The 18,677-nt window shown below is 36.1% G+C and overlaps 1 protein-coding gene across 2 annotated transcripts; it reads left to right on the top strand.

Moving 5' to 3' along the window:
• The first annotated feature begins 86 nt into the window (after positions 1–86).
• osbpl7 (oxysterol binding protein-like 7) lies at positions 87–15,769 on the top strand. Of its 2 annotated transcripts, none has more exons than XM_051914527.1 (22): positions 87–721; positions 3,944–4,181; positions 4,500–4,643; positions 4,746–4,799; positions 4,884–4,997; positions 5,530–5,685; positions 5,907–6,015; positions 6,100–6,218; positions 6,301–6,387; positions 7,238–7,388; positions 7,492–7,622; positions 8,525–8,617; positions 8,839–9,004; positions 9,991–10,277; positions 10,846–10,983; positions 11,069–11,132; positions 11,235–11,313; positions 11,407–11,551; positions 11,663–11,813; positions 12,945–13,071; positions 13,274–13,396; positions 13,483–15,769. In XM_051914527.1, the coding sequence occupies exons 2-22, from the start codon at positions 4,041–4,043 to the stop codon at positions 13,589–13,591; spliced, it is 2,688 nt and encodes an 895-aa protein (XP_051770487.1). In that variant the 5' UTR covers positions 87–721; positions 3,944–4,040; the 3' UTR covers positions 13,592–15,769. The 2 variants fall into 2 exon arrangements, with proteins under 2 accessions (XP_051770487.1, XP_051770488.1); XM_051914528.1 differs by lacking the exon at positions 87–721 and adding an exon at positions 769–1,585.
• The last annotated feature ends 2,908 nt before the right edge of the window (positions 15,770–18,677 follow it).

Genomic DNA, 18,677 nt, shown 5'->3' with positions numbered 1-18,677 from the left:
ATGCATATTTTGGAGACTGGGGCTACTTGTCACAAAGGCTAAATCTCAGTACTGTAGTTACTCACTGTCCAATTTTACAGATGTTTGTTTTCTCTAGCAGTGATTTTTTTAAATTTTTTTTATTGACATGTTTTTTAAATAAAATATTACCTCATATTTTGTAATTTAATAAAATCTACAAATAACAATATTCACTAAATATACTATTAAAAATTGTTTTACTGTTAAGATGTTGCTTAAAAGCCAATCATAGGCTTTTAATGGCAGGTTCCTTTGTGACAACCCCATATAGCTCGGCATTATGTCACAAAATGTCGAAAAAATGCTTAATATCACCATGAAATCAAAATGGACAATAATTGTTTTTATGAAATTTTGCAGTATTTATTTATATCATGTTTTTAAATGAACATTTATGCTCTCGTGATCTTAAATCAAAACTTCTCCCTTTTGCAATGACATCTCTTCATTAATAACGTTTTTCGGCGCGAGGGGAGGATTAACTGTCACTCGAACCAAAACGATCCAATTAAATCCCAGTGGACAAATAAAGCCCCGCCCTACATTTTTTCTTGTTCGTTTCACTCGGATATACGTCACGATAGGGAAGAAAAGACTGTCGCAACTTCCGTTTCATGCAGAGTTGCGACTTTAATCAATGAACGGCATCTTCAACATTAACGGTGGAAATGCAACAGATTTTTGTTGTCAAATCTTTAAGGTATGTACAGATATTGACTTTTAAAATGAAACCTGAGAAATACTCACTGGAGTGGAACAAAAAGTGTGACAACTAGCCCCGGTCTCCCCTTTATTTCAGTAGACAGCGTCAATATTTATGTGCCTTTGAAACTTTTAAACCTATCAACGTGTATTAAACTGATAAGTTTAAGTTTGTAGTACTGCCAAAATAAACACTAGCTAGTGGTCATGGATCCTGATTAGTGCTAATCTCTGGATTACTTCATGGTAATCTAGGTCCGTTCCTTTATTGTTACAGCTCCGGTTTCGCTGTAGAAGTCTCTGTTTTTCATATTTTGACACCGGTGTGTGCTTTTTAGGTTGGTTTTAAAATGGATCCTCTTTTAGGAAAAATCGTGCAAAACCTCTAAATAAAATGTAGGCCTGTATGCTCATCATAATGTAATACCCTATATGAACCAACAGGGGGATACCCACTTGAAAATTAGTAAATTGTATCCCATCTCAGTAGAGGTAATGGCTGAATGGCTCAATAGTTTCAGCTATTAACGCATCTGAATGGCTGACTGTAGGTGAAGTTCCTCCTACCTCCCTGTAATGCCGACAGCTTGTAAGACACTAATGCGGATAATGATTTGGCGCGGAGCCTTGGGTGGATTTGGGGGAAGTTCAGTCACCAGTTGAGGATAGTTTGGGAACTTACCGTACATCACTCTGGTATGCAAATGGAATATCTGCATTCTTGCGTTTTAAAGTGGTTGAACCGGTTGTCATACCAAGTAGTGTAACGCACGGTTGTACAAATGGGGAAGCATGAAACTCAGACGCTTGAAGAGCATTACTCAGAAATATACCACACGCTGGCCAAGCGCAGGAACCTCAGGTAAGAGCATGAGTTATAATACATAAAGAAACTTTGTGGTTTTAAATGCTGGTGATTGGTAGAAGTGTATGTCTGATACTGAAGTGGGCTTTTGTATTCATTGTTGAAATTAAGTAAGGAAAATAACAGCGTTTATCAGTGCAAGTGGTGAACCTAACTTGAGCATTGACTCTTAAAACTCAACCCTAAATTGTCTCTAACTATGAAAAGATTTTCTGTTGTTCAAACATAAGTTTTATATCACATCCTTGAACTTAATTGCTTAGATTGACATTTACAACATGTACTATGTATTTGGCTATAAGAGTCTCTAAAAATAAAATGTTCTGTATAAATCAGAAACATTTTTTTGTGTGTGTGATCATGTGTTGATTGGTAAACAGAGTAAGACATTACAATACAGATTTCTTCTTACCTCCAGACTTCTTAATATGTTCAATTTTGTGGAGTTCATCATATGTTAGTGTAAATGTTTACACTGTATTGGTCACTATTTGGTTTTGGTAGGCCTACACACTTAATGGTGTTTTACGTAACCCTAACCTGGCATTTTGCCTGTTTAACAATTATTATTTTTTAAAAGCATGCTCAGTTCTTTTAAATTACAATAAAATCTAAAATTAAATAAAATGGAGGACTAAACATCTAGCTGACCTTTTTAATGATGTTGTTATGATTATTCAAACGTGTAGGCCTACGTCACACTGTTTTCCTGCTGCTCCACATCATATTTACTGTGACCTGTCATCGTGCTGTGCTCACGGTGAAAAGCTATTCAAGCTGCTAAAAAGGGATATTCAAAGCCAATTATCGTAATGACGCTAAGCCTCTCCCGTAGGGACCATTACATGTTTGAGGTTACCATCCATGAGCATGCGCATATTGTGAATATGTAGTTCAAATTACTTTTACCTTTTTATGTATGAATATTGACAATTATGTAAACAAATAGTTCATTACTCAACTGCTAATTCAGCTGTTTACAAAACACCTCATTTGCCCTCATTCTTGTTTAATGGGCAGGTATGAGCTTGTCAGAGTTGTCAAGACAGGTTTGGTTTCTGTTACACCCCTCTGATGACATTCCATTTAGCTTATAGCTTATATTCAGATTTTTCTATAATATATCAGTATATAATTAAGCATATGCCACAATAAAGGTGTTTCCTTAGACCATACCTAATAGTTTTTATCATCATTTACATTATGTAATTATGAGTGTTTTATTTTTGTTTCCATGCTTTGCATTACTGTATGCTCTCTTGAGTTTCGTGCTAAGCCATTTAAAAAGTATTCATGAGACAATGAACTAGTGTGATCTAGTAAAGGGCAGAAGGTAAAGTCCTGCCCAGGAAGTGCTGGCCAAGGCAGATCCTTACTGTTAGATAACAGAATTAGATGAGAAAAATATGTTTTTGTTTACTGTCACTGTGCTGGTTACCTTTGCCATGATTGTGTTTCTACCCTGACAATTTGTTGGCATTCAGTTGTACAAAACATTCACAAAACCAGACCTAAAATATAAAGGTGACGATGTACTTTCATATACTGTGTGGGGGGAAAAAAAAGTTAAAGGAACACTCCACTTTTTTTGAAAATAGGCTCATTTTCCAACTCCCCTAGAGTTAAACAGTTGAGTTTTACCGTTTTCGAACCCATTCAGCCGATCTCCGGGTCTGGCGGTACCACTTTTAACAAAATGTACTGCGTAATATCATTGCGCCTGCTGCAGCCATGGTAAGACAGCAAATTTCCTTGATTATTATGCCGGAATGAGAGTATAGTTCCTAGTCATATTGGCCTAGAAAATCGCAACTTTTCATTTTCCGTCGGTCTTAGTACACGATGTAACTACAGAAGAGTCAAGTTTTAAATAGGAATAAATAGGAGTCAAGTTTTAATAGGAAAAATATCGAAACTCTTTGGTCATTTTTGAGCGAGATGCTAACGGTCTAATCAGATTCAATGAACTATGCTAAGCTATGCTAAAAGTGGTACCGCCAGACCCAGAGATCAGCTGAATGGATTCAAAAATGGTAAAACTCAACTGTTTACCTCTAGGGGAGTTGGAAAATGAGCCTATTTTCAAAAAAAGTGGAGTGTTCCTTTAAGAGCAATATCACAAAGACAACATGTTATTTCCCAAACAAAATTATTTAAAATAATTAATAGTATTTGTAAAATAGAATGAAATTAATATATTAAAAACTATGAATACCCTGGTTATCGACAGTATGGCTTATTTTTCCCCTAACTCTTTTGCAAAATATAGTACACAATTAACTTTCTTACCACGTGCTTGTCTGACTAACCAATAAATTAAAGACATGCTAACAATGAAAAATCTTTGCTTTGCAGACATATTGTGCTCTAGTGTACAATGAGAAGGAGTCTCTAGCAGAGCTTATATTCACACCAAGCTCGACTAATAAGTGCACAAGAAGACATTTTTAAAATGGACTCCCACGGGTCTTCAGTGGACCACGGCCATTCACAGGCGAGTGGTGTGGAGAAGGTGTCTAGTGGCTGGCATAAGCCCACTGGTCCCACTCATTCCAGGAGTAGCAGCACAGCATCCTCACGCCACTCACGGCTGGTTTGTACCATCTGCTTGACGTATACACTCTTAAACTCCGGTTTCTTCAACTGATTTTTGAACACACCTAAATATTTTCCTGACAAGTATATATGTGAAAAGCTAGCATTGGGAGTTCTGCCTGTGGGTGTTTGAAACCAGTTGCTCAACACCTAACAAGTGTCCAATCAGATAGTGTGAAAACCAAACCAACAAGTTTGTGTCCTAACAAGCTCAATAGTTACATTTTGTTCATAGGGATTAAATGTGGCATGTTTTAAATGGGAAACGCCCTGTTGTACGTAACTGTGATTTCATTTCTTCCTCTGTTTCTAATAGAATATTAAAGACTGGGAAGTAATGGATGACTTTCCAGTAGATATAAACTTCACTGGAGAAAACATGCAGGATGCGAATACTCCAGGAATCTGTGAAGGCTACTTGATGAAGAGGAGAAAGTGGCCTCTTAAAGGCTGGCATAAGGTATGAGGAAAAAGTGATGTTACATGTAATCTTTTTCTCAGGTAGTTGTTGTTGTTGTTGTTAAGAATGTTTGAATGACTTTAAAGTTATACTTTCTTACAGAGATACTTTGTCTTGGATAAAGGGGTCCTACGATATTCAAAAAACCAACATGATGTAAGTATGCTAATTATTTTTTTTCCTTAACAACAATCCTGGATCCAGAATCTTTTAACATTCAGGGATTTACTTTTTCAACAGTTTTCCAAAGGGAAAATGCACGGTTCACTGGATGTCAGTCTCGCAGTTATGTCAGTAAACAAAAAAGCAAGACGCATAGATCTGGATGCTGGAGACAATCTGTATCACATGAAGGTAAGTCACCGTATTGCTGCCGTTAACTGAATGAAATTAAAGCTAATATGATCTTTAGTTCATCCACTCTTCAGCTACTCAAATAGTTGTTCAGTTCTTCCCAGACTGAGGTTCATGAACCCCTGGGGTTTTGGGAGGGAACTGCAGGGGCTTCACAAGTTGATGAAAAGCTAATAACAAAAATATTAAATTAAAAAATAAAAACAATCAAGATAAAACACTTAAATCAAATATGGAGTATATTTTAATGTTTATCTGCATGTCATGTGACCATTAACTGACATCAGAGAACCATGAATATGCAAATGTGTTGTATTGAAATTTCCAAAAAAATTCAGGGGGTACTCCATGTAACAATTTTAGGCCAAAGAGGTTCAGCTGACAATAAAGTATGGGCATCTTTGAGTGGAATCCCATAATTAGTTACAGGAACAACCTTCAACATACAGATTATGCTAGCTATTTCACCAAATAAACCAAATAAATTCACAGTCAAAAATGTCAACTGAACACAATTTACTTTTCAAACTAGGCCAAGACTCAAGATTTATATTACATATGGGTCACCAAGCTGAGTGCCCACAGGATGTATAAGAAGAACGAGGCTGCGCACATTCACAATGGCTTCCTCCAGGCCCTGTCCCACGGCAGTCATTTATCTCACAAAAACAGTGCCATGCAGGACATGGTGAGTAAAATGTTTCTTACGCTGACTTCACGTTGCCCTCTAAATCACTGGGGATTAGGAGAATGTGTCCTCACAATTTAAGAACAGGTAGAATTAGCGATTAGACCTCATGTCCCAGAAAGTGGTTTTACCTATAAATGCACACTAATAGATGCTTTGTTAATTGTGTATTTGTCTGATCTGATGAAAGTTACAAATGAATGTCTTATGAACAATGCCAGGGCACGTCGGTGTCTTATGTGGGTGAAAATTTGCCATGTGTCAATCCTGCCATTAATGGGAAAGTGTCAGCTTGGCTACAGTCACAAGAGCCTGACATCTGTGCACAAGGTACTGTGATGTTTTTAAATACTAGTGAAATGGTATTAAAGGGATTCATAAGCACAGACAATTAGCATTTGTGCTGTTTTCCAGAGCTTACCCGTTGTCAAGTGGAGCTGAATGAGCTGCAACGTCTGGTCCAAAAGTTGCAATCTTTAGAGACGGGACAAGTGGTCAATAATGGAGACCTCCAGAGGATTATCAGCATGCAGGTTAGTTAAATGAGCCAGCTGATGATGGGCCGTTTCTGGAAGGACCTGTGAGTAAACGTTCCCACATGTATTTGACCCACAGAATCTTCTTCTTGACAAGCCCAAGAAGAAGTCTGGCAAGATTTGGGGTCATTCTCGCACACTATCTCGAGTTGAGGCTCTTGGAATGGTGAGGCTGCTCAGTTTACATGTTCTTTTACTTGATATTAGGATATCTTGGATAGCTTTGGAAGCTATTATAATACGGATTGCCCTGCCATTGGAATTATTCTGTTTTCCTCAGAGGTTTGGAAACTATCATGGAATTTATTCCATATTCATGTGCAGTGTGATCCCAAAGATCTCTGTGTATATAATTTTGAATACAATAGCCAGGCATTTGTGTTGTGATGTGTAGTAAGCATTAGAGCTTCAAAACCCCCAGTAATTTAGTCAACTCCTTTTTTACATTAAGCCATTTCGTGGGATTACTAAATCGGTAAGTCAGCACAAGACACATTGCTTTCGACACATTATACCAGGTAGAAAAAGCATTACACCATGTTTTCCTATTGCATTTCGCATATTGTGCCATTCAAAATATTTGGGGGTGGGTAAGTATGCACCAAGGCTGCATTTATTTGATCGAAAATAAGTAAAAACAGGAATATTGTGAAATATTATCACAATTTAAAATGCATTGCAATTTATTCCTGTGATGGCAAAGCTGATTTTTCAGCATCATTACTCCAGTCTTCAGGATTCTTTAACGAATAGAACAGCATATATCTGAAATCGAAAATTTCAATTTTGATAAATGTAATGCATTCTTGCTGCATAAAAGTATTATTTCTTTCAAATAAAAAAATCTTACTGACCCCAAACTTTTGAATGTTAGTGTATATTGTGGTTTAGTCTTTGCAGATGTGCTATAGCTTCTGAATATTACATGCTGTACACATTTGGTGGATTACAGTCATTTATAACCTTAGATACCAACATCTCCTCCTACTTCTTTTCTACCCACCTTTTTAATGTAGTTATCATCAAGCCAACTGAACAGTTCTTCCCACCTGGGAACCTCCGTCCCCTCCATCCCCGATTATGTCTCAACCCAGGCGACCCCTCCAGCCTCCACCTCGTCAGAAGGCAAGAGACTCCACCAAGACATCTGCTCCATGTCCCAGAAAGGTATGAGAGTAACTCATTAATGAGTTTATTTTTTTACATTTAAACCTATTTTATGCCAATTTGCTGCATTAGACTTAATTTCTGAATGTCTTTTTCCTCTCAGTCCATGCCTCTCTGCGTACTGCACATGAGGCTCTCGCTCAGGAGCGCCAACGGCTGCAGGATGCCTGGTCCAGCAGGGAACTTCACCACACTACCTCTGCTCAGATCAACAACCTCTGCAGCCTGGCGGAGGTAACTAGGACTTATGTTACCTCACGAAAGGCCCACAGTGCAGTGCTTTCTCTTGAAATTTCCTGCAAGCATGCAAAGAATAGATTTACTACAGCTTATCTTGTTATTAAATGTGCTGTACGCTATATACCAAGTGTGTCTAGTCTTGCTCCTGAAGGGCCGCTGTCCTGCAGAGTTCAACTCCAATTAAACACACCAAAACCAGCTAATCAAGGTCTTACTAGGCATACTAGAAACTAGCAGGCAGATGAGTTGGAGCTAAACTCTGCAGGACAGTGGCTCTCCAGCAGCAGGTTTGGAAACTCCTGCTATATACCATAAAACTAACACCCCTTTTGATGCTAGTAAATGCTTTAATGCAGTGGTTCTCAACAAACTTCTAGGGGGGCCTCAAGATTACTTAAATTGATTTAAAATAAGACAAAAGCTTTAAAGTAAATTAAAATCAAGATGCTTTAATTCACCCCCTCAAAAGATTTTTTCTTTGAAGAACCAGGATTACCACTGTTTAGAAAAAAGTGGATACGAGGTAGCCTCATTTTAAAAGTGTGATAGACTTGGAAAACTAAAATTAGTTCAATTATAAATGAATACAATCTTGGTCCATGGTCATTTTTATATATTTTATGAATACACATTTCTCTACTTATGCCAAGCTGTAAAATATTTTTTGGCATAGAAATTGAGTAAAAAATATTTTTTAAAAAATCCTAAATATTAATCTAATAAATCACAAACAACTGGAGAAGTCATGGTGCCTTTGAATATTATGTGCAGTGGTAGGCCTTGGAGTCAAAACGGTTGAGAACCACTGGTTTAATAGTTTTTGTTTTTTCAGTGCATTATATGTTGTTTAACTACATAGATGTGTGTGTGTGTGTGTGTGTGTTGTGTGTCTTTAGTTAGATGTTAACTCCCGTCATACCCAAATCCACAAACTCTCAGTGTCCTCCAACTCCTCAGAAGAGTCCTTCCGTACTGTGCTACAAAGGAAGGTGTGTCACTTTCTACCCAGAACCTACTCATCCTGTTCCCATTTTTGTCTTTCTCTCCCTCCTCCACCCTCTGCTTTTTTTCTTCTGTTTACAGGTTGATGGGTTTCACCTACTTCATATGCCAAACAGGCTCTTTTGTCCAATCATATTGTTATTAGCAGTGTGATACAAACAAGCTCACAGTTACTAACTACCTACATGTCTGTCTTTGTTTCACTCAGTCTGGCTCAGGCCGTAGTTCGTCTATTCGTGCGCCCTCGGTGGCTGACTCAGCGGCGGAGTATTTTGACGCATGTGATGAGCTTATGTGTGCGAGCTCTTCTGAGATGTCAGATGAGTCCGGTCTGAGTGACGGATCCAGTAATTCAGAGCCTGATGAGGCTCATGGTTAGTGAAAATAAATTTAAATGCTCATTAAGCACATATGAGTGTGGTGTTTTAGGTGTCTATAAACACTACCATTCAAAAAGTTGGGCTTGGTAAGATATATTTTTTGTTAAAGAAATAAATACTTTTATTCAGGAAAAAAATGCCTTAAATTGATCAAAAGTGACAGTTAAGACATTTATAGTGTTACAAAAGATTTCTATTTCAAATAAAGGCTGATATTTTTTTTTTACTTTTTATTAGTGCTATCATTATTAATCACGATTAATCTCATCCAAAATAAGTTAGTGTTTACATAATGTGTGTGTATTTATGTATATGTAAAAACACACACATGCATGTGTATATTTAACAAAAAATGTTATATTTATATATAAAATATGTAAGTTTATATATAATATTAATTATATTTAATTAATATTTAAAATTGTAAATACATAAATATACATCTTAACTTGTATGTGTATTTATATATACATAATAAATATACACAGTACACACTTATATATGTAAACAAACTTTTATTTTGGATGCGATTAATTGTGATTAATCATTTTACAGAACTACTTTTAATTAATCAAAGAATCCTGGGAAAAAAAAAAAAAAGTCAGTTTCCACAAAAATATTAAGCAGCACAAATGTTTTCAACTGATAATAAAAAATGTTTCTTTAGCACCAAATCAGCATATTAGAATGATTTCTGAAGGGTCATGTGACACTGAAGTAATGACTGCTGGGAATTCAGCTTTTCCATCACAGGAATTAACTATTTTAAAAACTATTAAAATGATGATAATTTAAATTATAATATTTCTCAATATCACTGTTTTTTGATTGAGTAAATGTGGCCTTGGTGAGCATAATAGATTTCTTTCAAAAAATCGTACCAACCCCAAAAATTCTGAATGGTACTGTGTGCTTGTTGTCGTATAATCTATCACATTGTTTGTGTTAACTTTTTGCCTTTTTTCTTATGAACTCAACAGCAATGGCTTCACGCAAATACCGTGCCAGCCTTTCAAAGGCGCCACCAAAATTGAACATCATCAAGAGCACCGGACGCCGTACTAGTCTGCCTGCAGTCTGCCCTGACAACAGCCACGTTGGTTTGATGACTATCCTCTACAACAACATAGGGAAGGATCTGTCCCGTGTCTCCATGCCAGCTGCTCTGAATGAACCTGTGTGCCTGCTGCAGAGGCTCTGTGAGGAGCTGGAATACTCTGACCTACTGGACACTGCCAATCATACCGATGACCCCTACCAGAGGATGGTAATAATTACAGAAGCTTTAGCAAAACTACATATATCTGAATGTGTCTAAATTATATAGCGAACTATTACTTTTACTTACTACTTTTTTGTTTTTGAAAGAAGTCTCTTATATTCATCACTTAAAAAATACAGTAAAAACAATAATATTGTGAAATATTATTACAATTTAAAATAACTGCTTTCTATTTTCGTATATTTTAAAATGTAATTTATTCCTGTGATGGCAATGTTGAATTACTTCAGTCTTCAGTGTCACATGATCCTTCAGAAATCTTTCTAACATGTTGATTTGGTGCTCAACAAAAAATTGTTTGATTATCACAGTTAAGAATGGTTGTGCTGCTTAATATTTTTGTGGAAACTGTGATAGTTTTTTTTGTTTTTTTCAGGATTATTTGATGAATAGAAAGTTCCAAAGAAAAGCATTTATTTAAAATAAAAATCTTTTGTAACATTATAAATCTTTTACTGTCACTTTCGACCAATCTAATGCATCTTTTCTTAATAAAAGTATTAATGTTTTTTTTTTAAAAAGTAGCATAAATTTCTGTTTTGTCTCTGTAAAGGTTTATATTGCTGCTTTTGCCATATCTGGCTATGCCACGGCTCAGTTTCGCAACCGTTACAAACCTTTTAATCCAGTCCTGGGAGAGACATTTGAGTGTATCAGAGAGGACAGAGGCTTCCGCTACATTAGTGAGCAGGTAAGTGATTGTCACTACTAATCATACATCAGATATGTTTGCTATCAAGCAGTTGTTTACTCCGTGGTTTTGTGTTTGCCTTTAGGTTTCCCATCATCCACCCGTATCTGCATGTCATGCAGAATCAGACAATTTCAACTTCTGGCAGGGTATGTTTTATGGCCTGTGTGATGTTATGATGTACTGTATTTCTGAATTTGAATCACATTCCTTTTTTTTTTCTTTTTATTTCTTTCACATGCTGAGAGCAGACCAGAGATGGAAGAACAAGTTTTGGGGCAAATCTTTGGAGATCATGCCAACAGGGATGGTGAATGTGACTCTAAAAAAGCAAGTATCTGCTTGACTTTGCTGTCGATGGCTTTTTAATTATAATGTTTAGGAGGAATTCTGATTGGTTTTTTTATTATACTGTACTTTTAGATATGGGGACCACTATGAATGGAACAAAGTGGTTACGTGCATCCACAATGTCCTCAGTCAGCAACGATACCTTGAGCACTATGGCGAAGTTGTCATTCGCAACCTGAACAGTTCGTTCTGCACCTGTAAGATCACATTTGTCAAGGTGTGTTCAATTTTGATTGTTTAAATTTTATTAATTTTGTTTTAATTTAGAGATATAGGTAAAGTCTTTGTACAAATGCAGAAAATGTTTTTTTTTTTTTTTCCCTCTCAGTCGCGTTACTGGGGTTCAGATGGTTCCAAAAACGAAGTGCAGGGTCAAGTTCTTGACGAGACTGGAAATGTCGTCCATCGTTTTGGTGGATTTTGGCATGAGGGGATCTTCTGTGACACCCTGCCCAACCCACAGTGTGTCTGGAAGCCAAGTGAGTACTGACATTTTCTTCCATTTTTTTTTTTTTTTTTTTTTTTTGGATACTGTTATCATCTTTAAAGTCAACATGAGCTGCTGTTTGCAAACCAAATTGCTTTTGTGATGTGATGCATTTCCAAATGAAACAAATTTAATTTTATCCAATGGGAATTATCCAGAATGAATGCATTTGCTACAAAAATTGCTAAATACCTATTTGAATATTGGTCAACATTATGCATTAAAGGGTTAGTTCACCCAAAAATGAAAATTCTGTCATCATTTACTCACCCTCATGTCATTCCAAACCTGTAAGACTTTCGTTCATCTTCGGAACAAAAAATAAAGATCATTTTGATGAAGTATGAGAGCTTTCTGACCCTCTATAGACAGCTACGCAACTACCACTTTCAGTTCATAAAGAGTTCGTAAAACTAATCCATATGAATTGAGCAGTCTAATCAAAATTTTCTGAAGAAACTCTATCGCTTTATATGATGAACAGATTGAATTAAGGCTTTTATTCACATATGAACATTGATCCGTGAACATAAACAAAAGCTCAACCGAACTTGCTTCACGCATGAGAACAAACCTCTTCCGAAAGCTCAAACGTGCTGCATAATGCATGAGAATGAACCTCATTGGTTCTCGAACGCATCAAGCAAACATGCTTGAGCTTCTGTTTACCACAACTGATGTGTGAATAAAAGCCTAAATTCAAACTGTTCATCATATAAAGCGATCGAGTCTCTTCAGAAAATTTGGACTAAACCGCTCAATTCATACAAATTAGTTTTACGATCTCTTTGTGATCTTTTTGAAGTGTCAAAGTAGTAGTTGTGTGGCTGTCTATGGAGGGACAGAAAGCTCTCAGATTTCATTAAAAACATCTTAATTTGTGATTCGAAGATGATCAAAAGTCTTACAGGTTTGGAGCAACATGAGAGTGAGTAATTAATGACAGAATTTGCATTTTTGGGTGAACTAGCCCTTTTAACTCACGTTGACATTGTTCACAATAAGACCAGGAACGTAAAAGGGGTCTCTTCTGATTTCTTGGCTGTTTTGTCTGATAGAACAAGTAAATCAGATGTACATTTGTGTTGGCAGATGTTGTCAGAATGTCTGTGCTTCCTTACAGATCCACAGCCAAAGAACTACTTGCTGTACTATGGCTTCTCTAGCTTTGCAATGGAAATGAATGAGCTGACTCCTGACCTTAAGCCCCTGCTGCCCCCTACAGATACACGCTTGCGACCTGACCAAAGGTAAGCCCTTTATAATAGACGATGATAAACAGACATAGACTTTGGGGCCTGATAAGGAATTAATTTTATTGAAATTTATGAATCCCAAATAATTGGATCATCTGTTTTGATTATATACAAAACATAGTAAGTCTGTGGAACAGTTTATTTTTTTTTTATTTTTTTTTAGGTCATCTGTTTTAAGTGTGCTTTGTGTTTTTAGACTTCTTGAGGAAGGGAAAATACAGGAGACTGATAAAAAGAAGGATGAGGTGGAGGAAAAGCAAAGAGAAAGGAGGAAAATTCTGGCCAAGAGAGGAGAGGAGCACATTCCTCGCTTCTTCAGGTTAGTTAACATTAACACCCAAACTGATTTATTCATAAGAATTAGAGGTGGAATCAGTAGAATGTTTCAATGTCCTTCTCTTACAGGAAATCTTTGGATGATGCTGGAAGGGAAGTTTGGCTGTACAATGGAACATATTGGAAGATTAGGGAGAATCCTGGATTTTCCAATGTTAAAAACCTGGATTTATGGTGAAGAATGCAGAGTACAGCAACACTGTGGACACTAAATCCCTGTGATTAAATTCAGTTTGCACAGTTTTTAAAAGACTATACAAACTTGGAGCTTTTGGGAGCAAAGATGAATTGCCAAGGGTTTTCATACTAAACCGAATCCATTGAGCAAGGATGAAGCTTTTACCAAACTGCAACAGGAGGGATACATTTTGAACATTTCTATTTATTTTATGGTTGAGGACACTGAAACTTGGTGGACAGTTTGACCTTGTCTTACACTTTGGATAAAATATATAAGCCAAAAGGTAATTGAGAATGTATGCGAGTTCTGGAAATATGTTTAGTTTTAACAATTGCACACGCACATTTCTATGGACGGTGTTAAATTACCTTTCAGTTCAAGTACTTATGTGCCAGTGGAAACAACAAGAGTCTGGATAAAGAAAATGGATTATTTGATCATGTGTAATATTCAGGGGTCACCAGTTCATAAAAGGAACATTATTTCTCTTGCAAAGCCATGGCTCAACCTGAGCAGGATTTGTCAGTAAATGGATTAACTCTAATTTGGGCCCTCATTGACTTGTACTAAAGGAGATTCCTGAAATCTGTCCTCGGCACTCTTAGATTTCACATCCTTTTTTTTCTTTTCTTTTTTTTTTTCTTCCCCCTTCTTTTTTTGTAACCAAATGTAAGCTTTTAATTTTAGTCAATGATATTATATTTATTGGCATTTAAGAATGAATTAAACTCACAGTTTGAAATGTGACATCAGGAACAACCATTTCGTGTAGGCCTGGATGAACAAAATTAGTGTACAAATGTGCAATTAATAAACCTTCAAGTCATGACTTGCATAGCTATTTAAAACGGCAATGAAATGTACAATATTAAAGAATAGGAAAAAATCAATTTAGTATACTTCAGTCTTTATTACATTTAGAATGAATCAAAAACATCATTTATTATTATATACAGTATTTGACAGCTATGTCAAGGCTCAGTGTGCTTGGCTGAGGAAACTTAGAGCACCACTATTATTATTGGTTATATTATTATTAATTGTTGCTTTTAACTCAACAGATAGACAAGGATGGTGCCAGAAAGAATGTAACCTAAAAAGGTTCCTTAAAAGACCTGCCATTGACACTCTCAAAGATACGAGGAGCATAATGTCCACCAGGGGTCAGGCAAAAACATGGATTGATTGCTAATATGACAGCAACTGGCAATTTTGTTCAGTATTTTCAGTGCACAACAACAGTAACTAAGGTTTCAGTGCATTTCGGTGTATAAAAAGAAACTAAACATGAGCATTAATTACACGTCTTTTAAATTAACATAGAAACACTTTAATTGCACTTTAAAATACAAGTTTTGTTCTGTAACATTTATTGTCCGTTTAATAATGTTGCTGTCTCTTGTAGCTATTTATCATTTTAAATTTCTTAACTAACCTTAATAAACCCATAAACAGTAATTCCTTCAAATTATTACATTTGTAGAATATTACAAATTCCCCACCATCTAAATTGCATGGTATACGTTAAATAACCAAGTATTATATCTGGCAATGGCTTTTTAATACAGTAATGGCATTTTAAAATAATGCAGTCTAAACAATATTACTCTTATTTCATTTGGTTTTGCATCAAAATACATATATGAAAGATAATCAGAGGCAGTTAGTCAAAATTGCTGACTTTAAAAAAAAAAAAAAAAAAAAAAAAAATAATAATAATTAATACCATGTTGGTTTTTGCAGCATATTACAATTTCTCGGAAACTTGAACACATTGATGGAAATGAATTTTAATGAAGAACCATTATTTTTAATTGTTCTATTTTACAAGTAATATGAATACAAGTGGTTTCATATTAGGACACAGCCCATACGCAATTGTCGGTGTTCATATCTGCGTGTGTGATCTGAAAGATGCAGAAAGCTTCTATGAATTGACAGTTCTGAGAGCTCACTGGCTTCCGGTGTGTCCCAGAAGTCCCTGCACTGTCTTCTGCAGTGGCATCTTGTCACCCACTTATCTGTCTGAGGTCATTCTCACCTTTGAATGCCAGCGGTGCCTGATAGGCTTAGACTGAAGGCTCATTCTTCCTCTGTGTCACTGACGTCTGTGTGTGGGCTGTCTGCATGTTACTTTGTTGTTTGAATAAAGATGATGTATATAGTCAGTCTGAAGCCCCTGCCAGGTGTCCATTTTTCCACCCTGTCTATCTGCATACCGTCATGTGCGACGCCTCAAGACATGATGCTGTTGGTTTAAGTACGTCCTGTTACAGGTCATCAGATTGACACTAGTGCGTTTATCCTGACTCGTTGACTTTAACTAAATGAAACCTGAGGATTACAAGGCCCTATCTAAATTGCCTTCACACAAGTTGCCAATTTTTCTTCTACAGTACATTGTTGAAGTGAAATTGTTATTTAGCACTATGAGACTTTACAAAGATTTTAAAAGAATTACTGTCTCTACATACAGGTTCAGTTTTGCATTTTAAATCTCCACACTATTTTCCCTTTGACCTATTGACCTTTAACTCTCTTTATTTGCCTTTTTTTTTTTTTTTTTTTTTTGTCTATCTGAAAAAGTGCAGTTTTTGTAAAAAAAAAAAAAAATAATAAAAAAAAAAATTATATTATACATTACTTTATGTATTACTGGCGTTCAAAAGTTTGGAGTCGGTAAGATTTTTATCTTTTTGCTCACAAAGACTGCATTTATTTGATCATAAATATAGTAAAACAAGCCATTACTCCAGTCTTCAGTGTCATCCTTTCTAATTCTAATTCTAATATGCTGATTTGGCATGTAAGAAACATTTCTCATTATTATCAATGTTGAAAACAGTTGTGCTGCTTAAAGGGTTAGTTCACCCAAAAATGAAAATTCTGTCATTAATACTCACCCTCGTGCCGTTTTACACCCGTAAGACCTTCGTTGATCTTCGGAACACAAATTAAGATATTTTAATCCTATGGCTCCGTGAGGCCTACATAGGGAGCAATGACATTTCCTCTCTCAAGATCCATAAAGGTACTAAAAACATATTTAAATCAGTTCATGTGAGTACAGTGGTTCAATATTAATATTATAAAGCGACGAGAATATTTTTGGGGCGCCAAAAAAAAACAAAATAACGACTTATTTAGTAATGGCCGATTTCAAAACACTGCTTCAGGAAGATTCGGAGCGTTATGAATCAGCGTGTCGAATCATGATTCAGATCGCGTGTCAAACCGCCAAACTGCTGAAATCACGTGACTTTGGCGCTCCGAACTGCGGATTCGACACGCTGATTCATTACGCTCCGAAGCTTCCTGAAGCAGTGTTTTGAAATCGGCCATCACTAAATAATTCGTTATTTTGTTTTTTTTGGCGCACCAAAAATATTCTCGTCGCTTTATAGTATTAATATTGAACCACTCTACTCATATGAACTGATTTAAATATGTTTTTATTACCTTTATGGATCTTGAGTAAGGAAATGTCATTGCTCCCTATGGAGGCCTCACGGAGCCATCGGATTTAAACAAAAATATCTCAATTTGCGTTCCGAAGATCAACGAAGGTCTTACGGGTGTGGAACGGCATGAGGGTGAGTAATAAATGACAGAATTTTCATTTTTTTGTGAACTAACCCTTTAATATTTTAGTAGAAACCCTGACAGACGAGTTTTATCAACTATGTCTGTCTATTAAAAGATGGAATCCCAGCTGGTGTATAGAGCCATGGTCTGTTAGACATCATGGCTCTTTTATTTCCAGCATGTGTTGTCTGAGTGGCCTAGGGTTTAATGTGCTTATTGATTGTGCTCCCTGTAGGGGTGCATTTTGGGATTGACTGGACACACAAATGTTGTACTGTAAGGCTCATATTTGAATGCACAATGTATTAACTCATTGTGCTAAATTGTTATGCAGCACACAAGTGCATGCAACATTAGCCTGTTTAAATAAATCTGTTTAATATGAAAATTTCTAATGTTGTTTACAATGAGACAACATTGTATTATTGTACATAAAGTTTTTTTTTAACAATCTGAAAAAACAGCTATGTTACAGCAACTATTGCTGAAGCCAGTTTGAAGATCAGTACATGCTTAAAGTGTTAGTTCACCCAAAAATGAAAATAATGTCATTTGTTACTCACCCTTATGTTGTTCTACAGCCGTAAGACCTTTGTTCATCTTCCAAACACAAATTAAGATATTGTTGATGAAATCCGATGGCTCAGTGAGGCCTCTATTGACAGCAAAGCCATTCAAACTCTCAAGGTCCATAAAGGTACTAAAAACATATTTAAAACAGTTCATGTGAGTACAGTGGTTCTATCTTAATATTATAAAGCGACGAGAATACTTTTTGTGTGCCGAAAAAACAAAATAAAGACTTTTCAACAATATCTATATGGGCCGATTTCAAAACACTGCTTCAGAGCTTTACGAATCTAATCAGTGAATCGGAGCACCAAATTCACGTGATTTCAGCAGTTTAGCTGTTTGATAGGAGATCACTAATTCGAAACAAAAGATTCATAAAGCTCATGAAGCAGTGTTTTGAAATCGGCCCATATAGATATTGTTGAAAAGTCGTTATTTTGTTTTTTGGCACACAAAAAGTATTCTTGTCACTTTATATATAATACTAAGATAGAACCACTGAACTCACATGAACTGTTTCAAATATGTTTTTAGTACCTTTATGGACTTTGAGAGTTTGAATGGCTTTGCTCTCAATAGAGGCCTCACTGAGCCATCGGATTTCATCAAAAATATCTTAAATTGTGTTCCGAAGATGAACAAAGGTCTTACAGGTGTAGAGCGACATGAGGGTGAGTAATAAATGACATTATTTTCATTTTTGTGTGAACTAACCCTTTCAAGGTCCAAAGCATCACATCTTGAGCGAGTCAAATCCATGTCATTTAGAGACCAATTAAAGGGCTTGTGCACAAAATACCAACATTTTCTGCAGCCATACAATAGCTTTGGATGAGAAACAGACTGAAATTTAAGTCATATTCATCCGCTCTAACTATCCTTTGGTGCGTTCAAAAAAGAACAAGCCATGTTCGAATTGCGAATA

Source organism: Ctenopharyngodon idella, chromosome 12 (assembly GCF_019924925.1).
Source record: "Ctenopharyngodon idella isolate HZGC_01 chromosome 12, HZGC01, whole genome shotgun sequence".
Lineage (NCBI taxonomy): Eukaryota > Metazoa > Chordata > Actinopteri > Cypriniformes > Xenocyprididae > Ctenopharyngodon > Ctenopharyngodon idella.
Note: the sequence above shows the minus strand (reverse complement) of the source record. Positions and strands in the feature narration are given on the sequence as shown.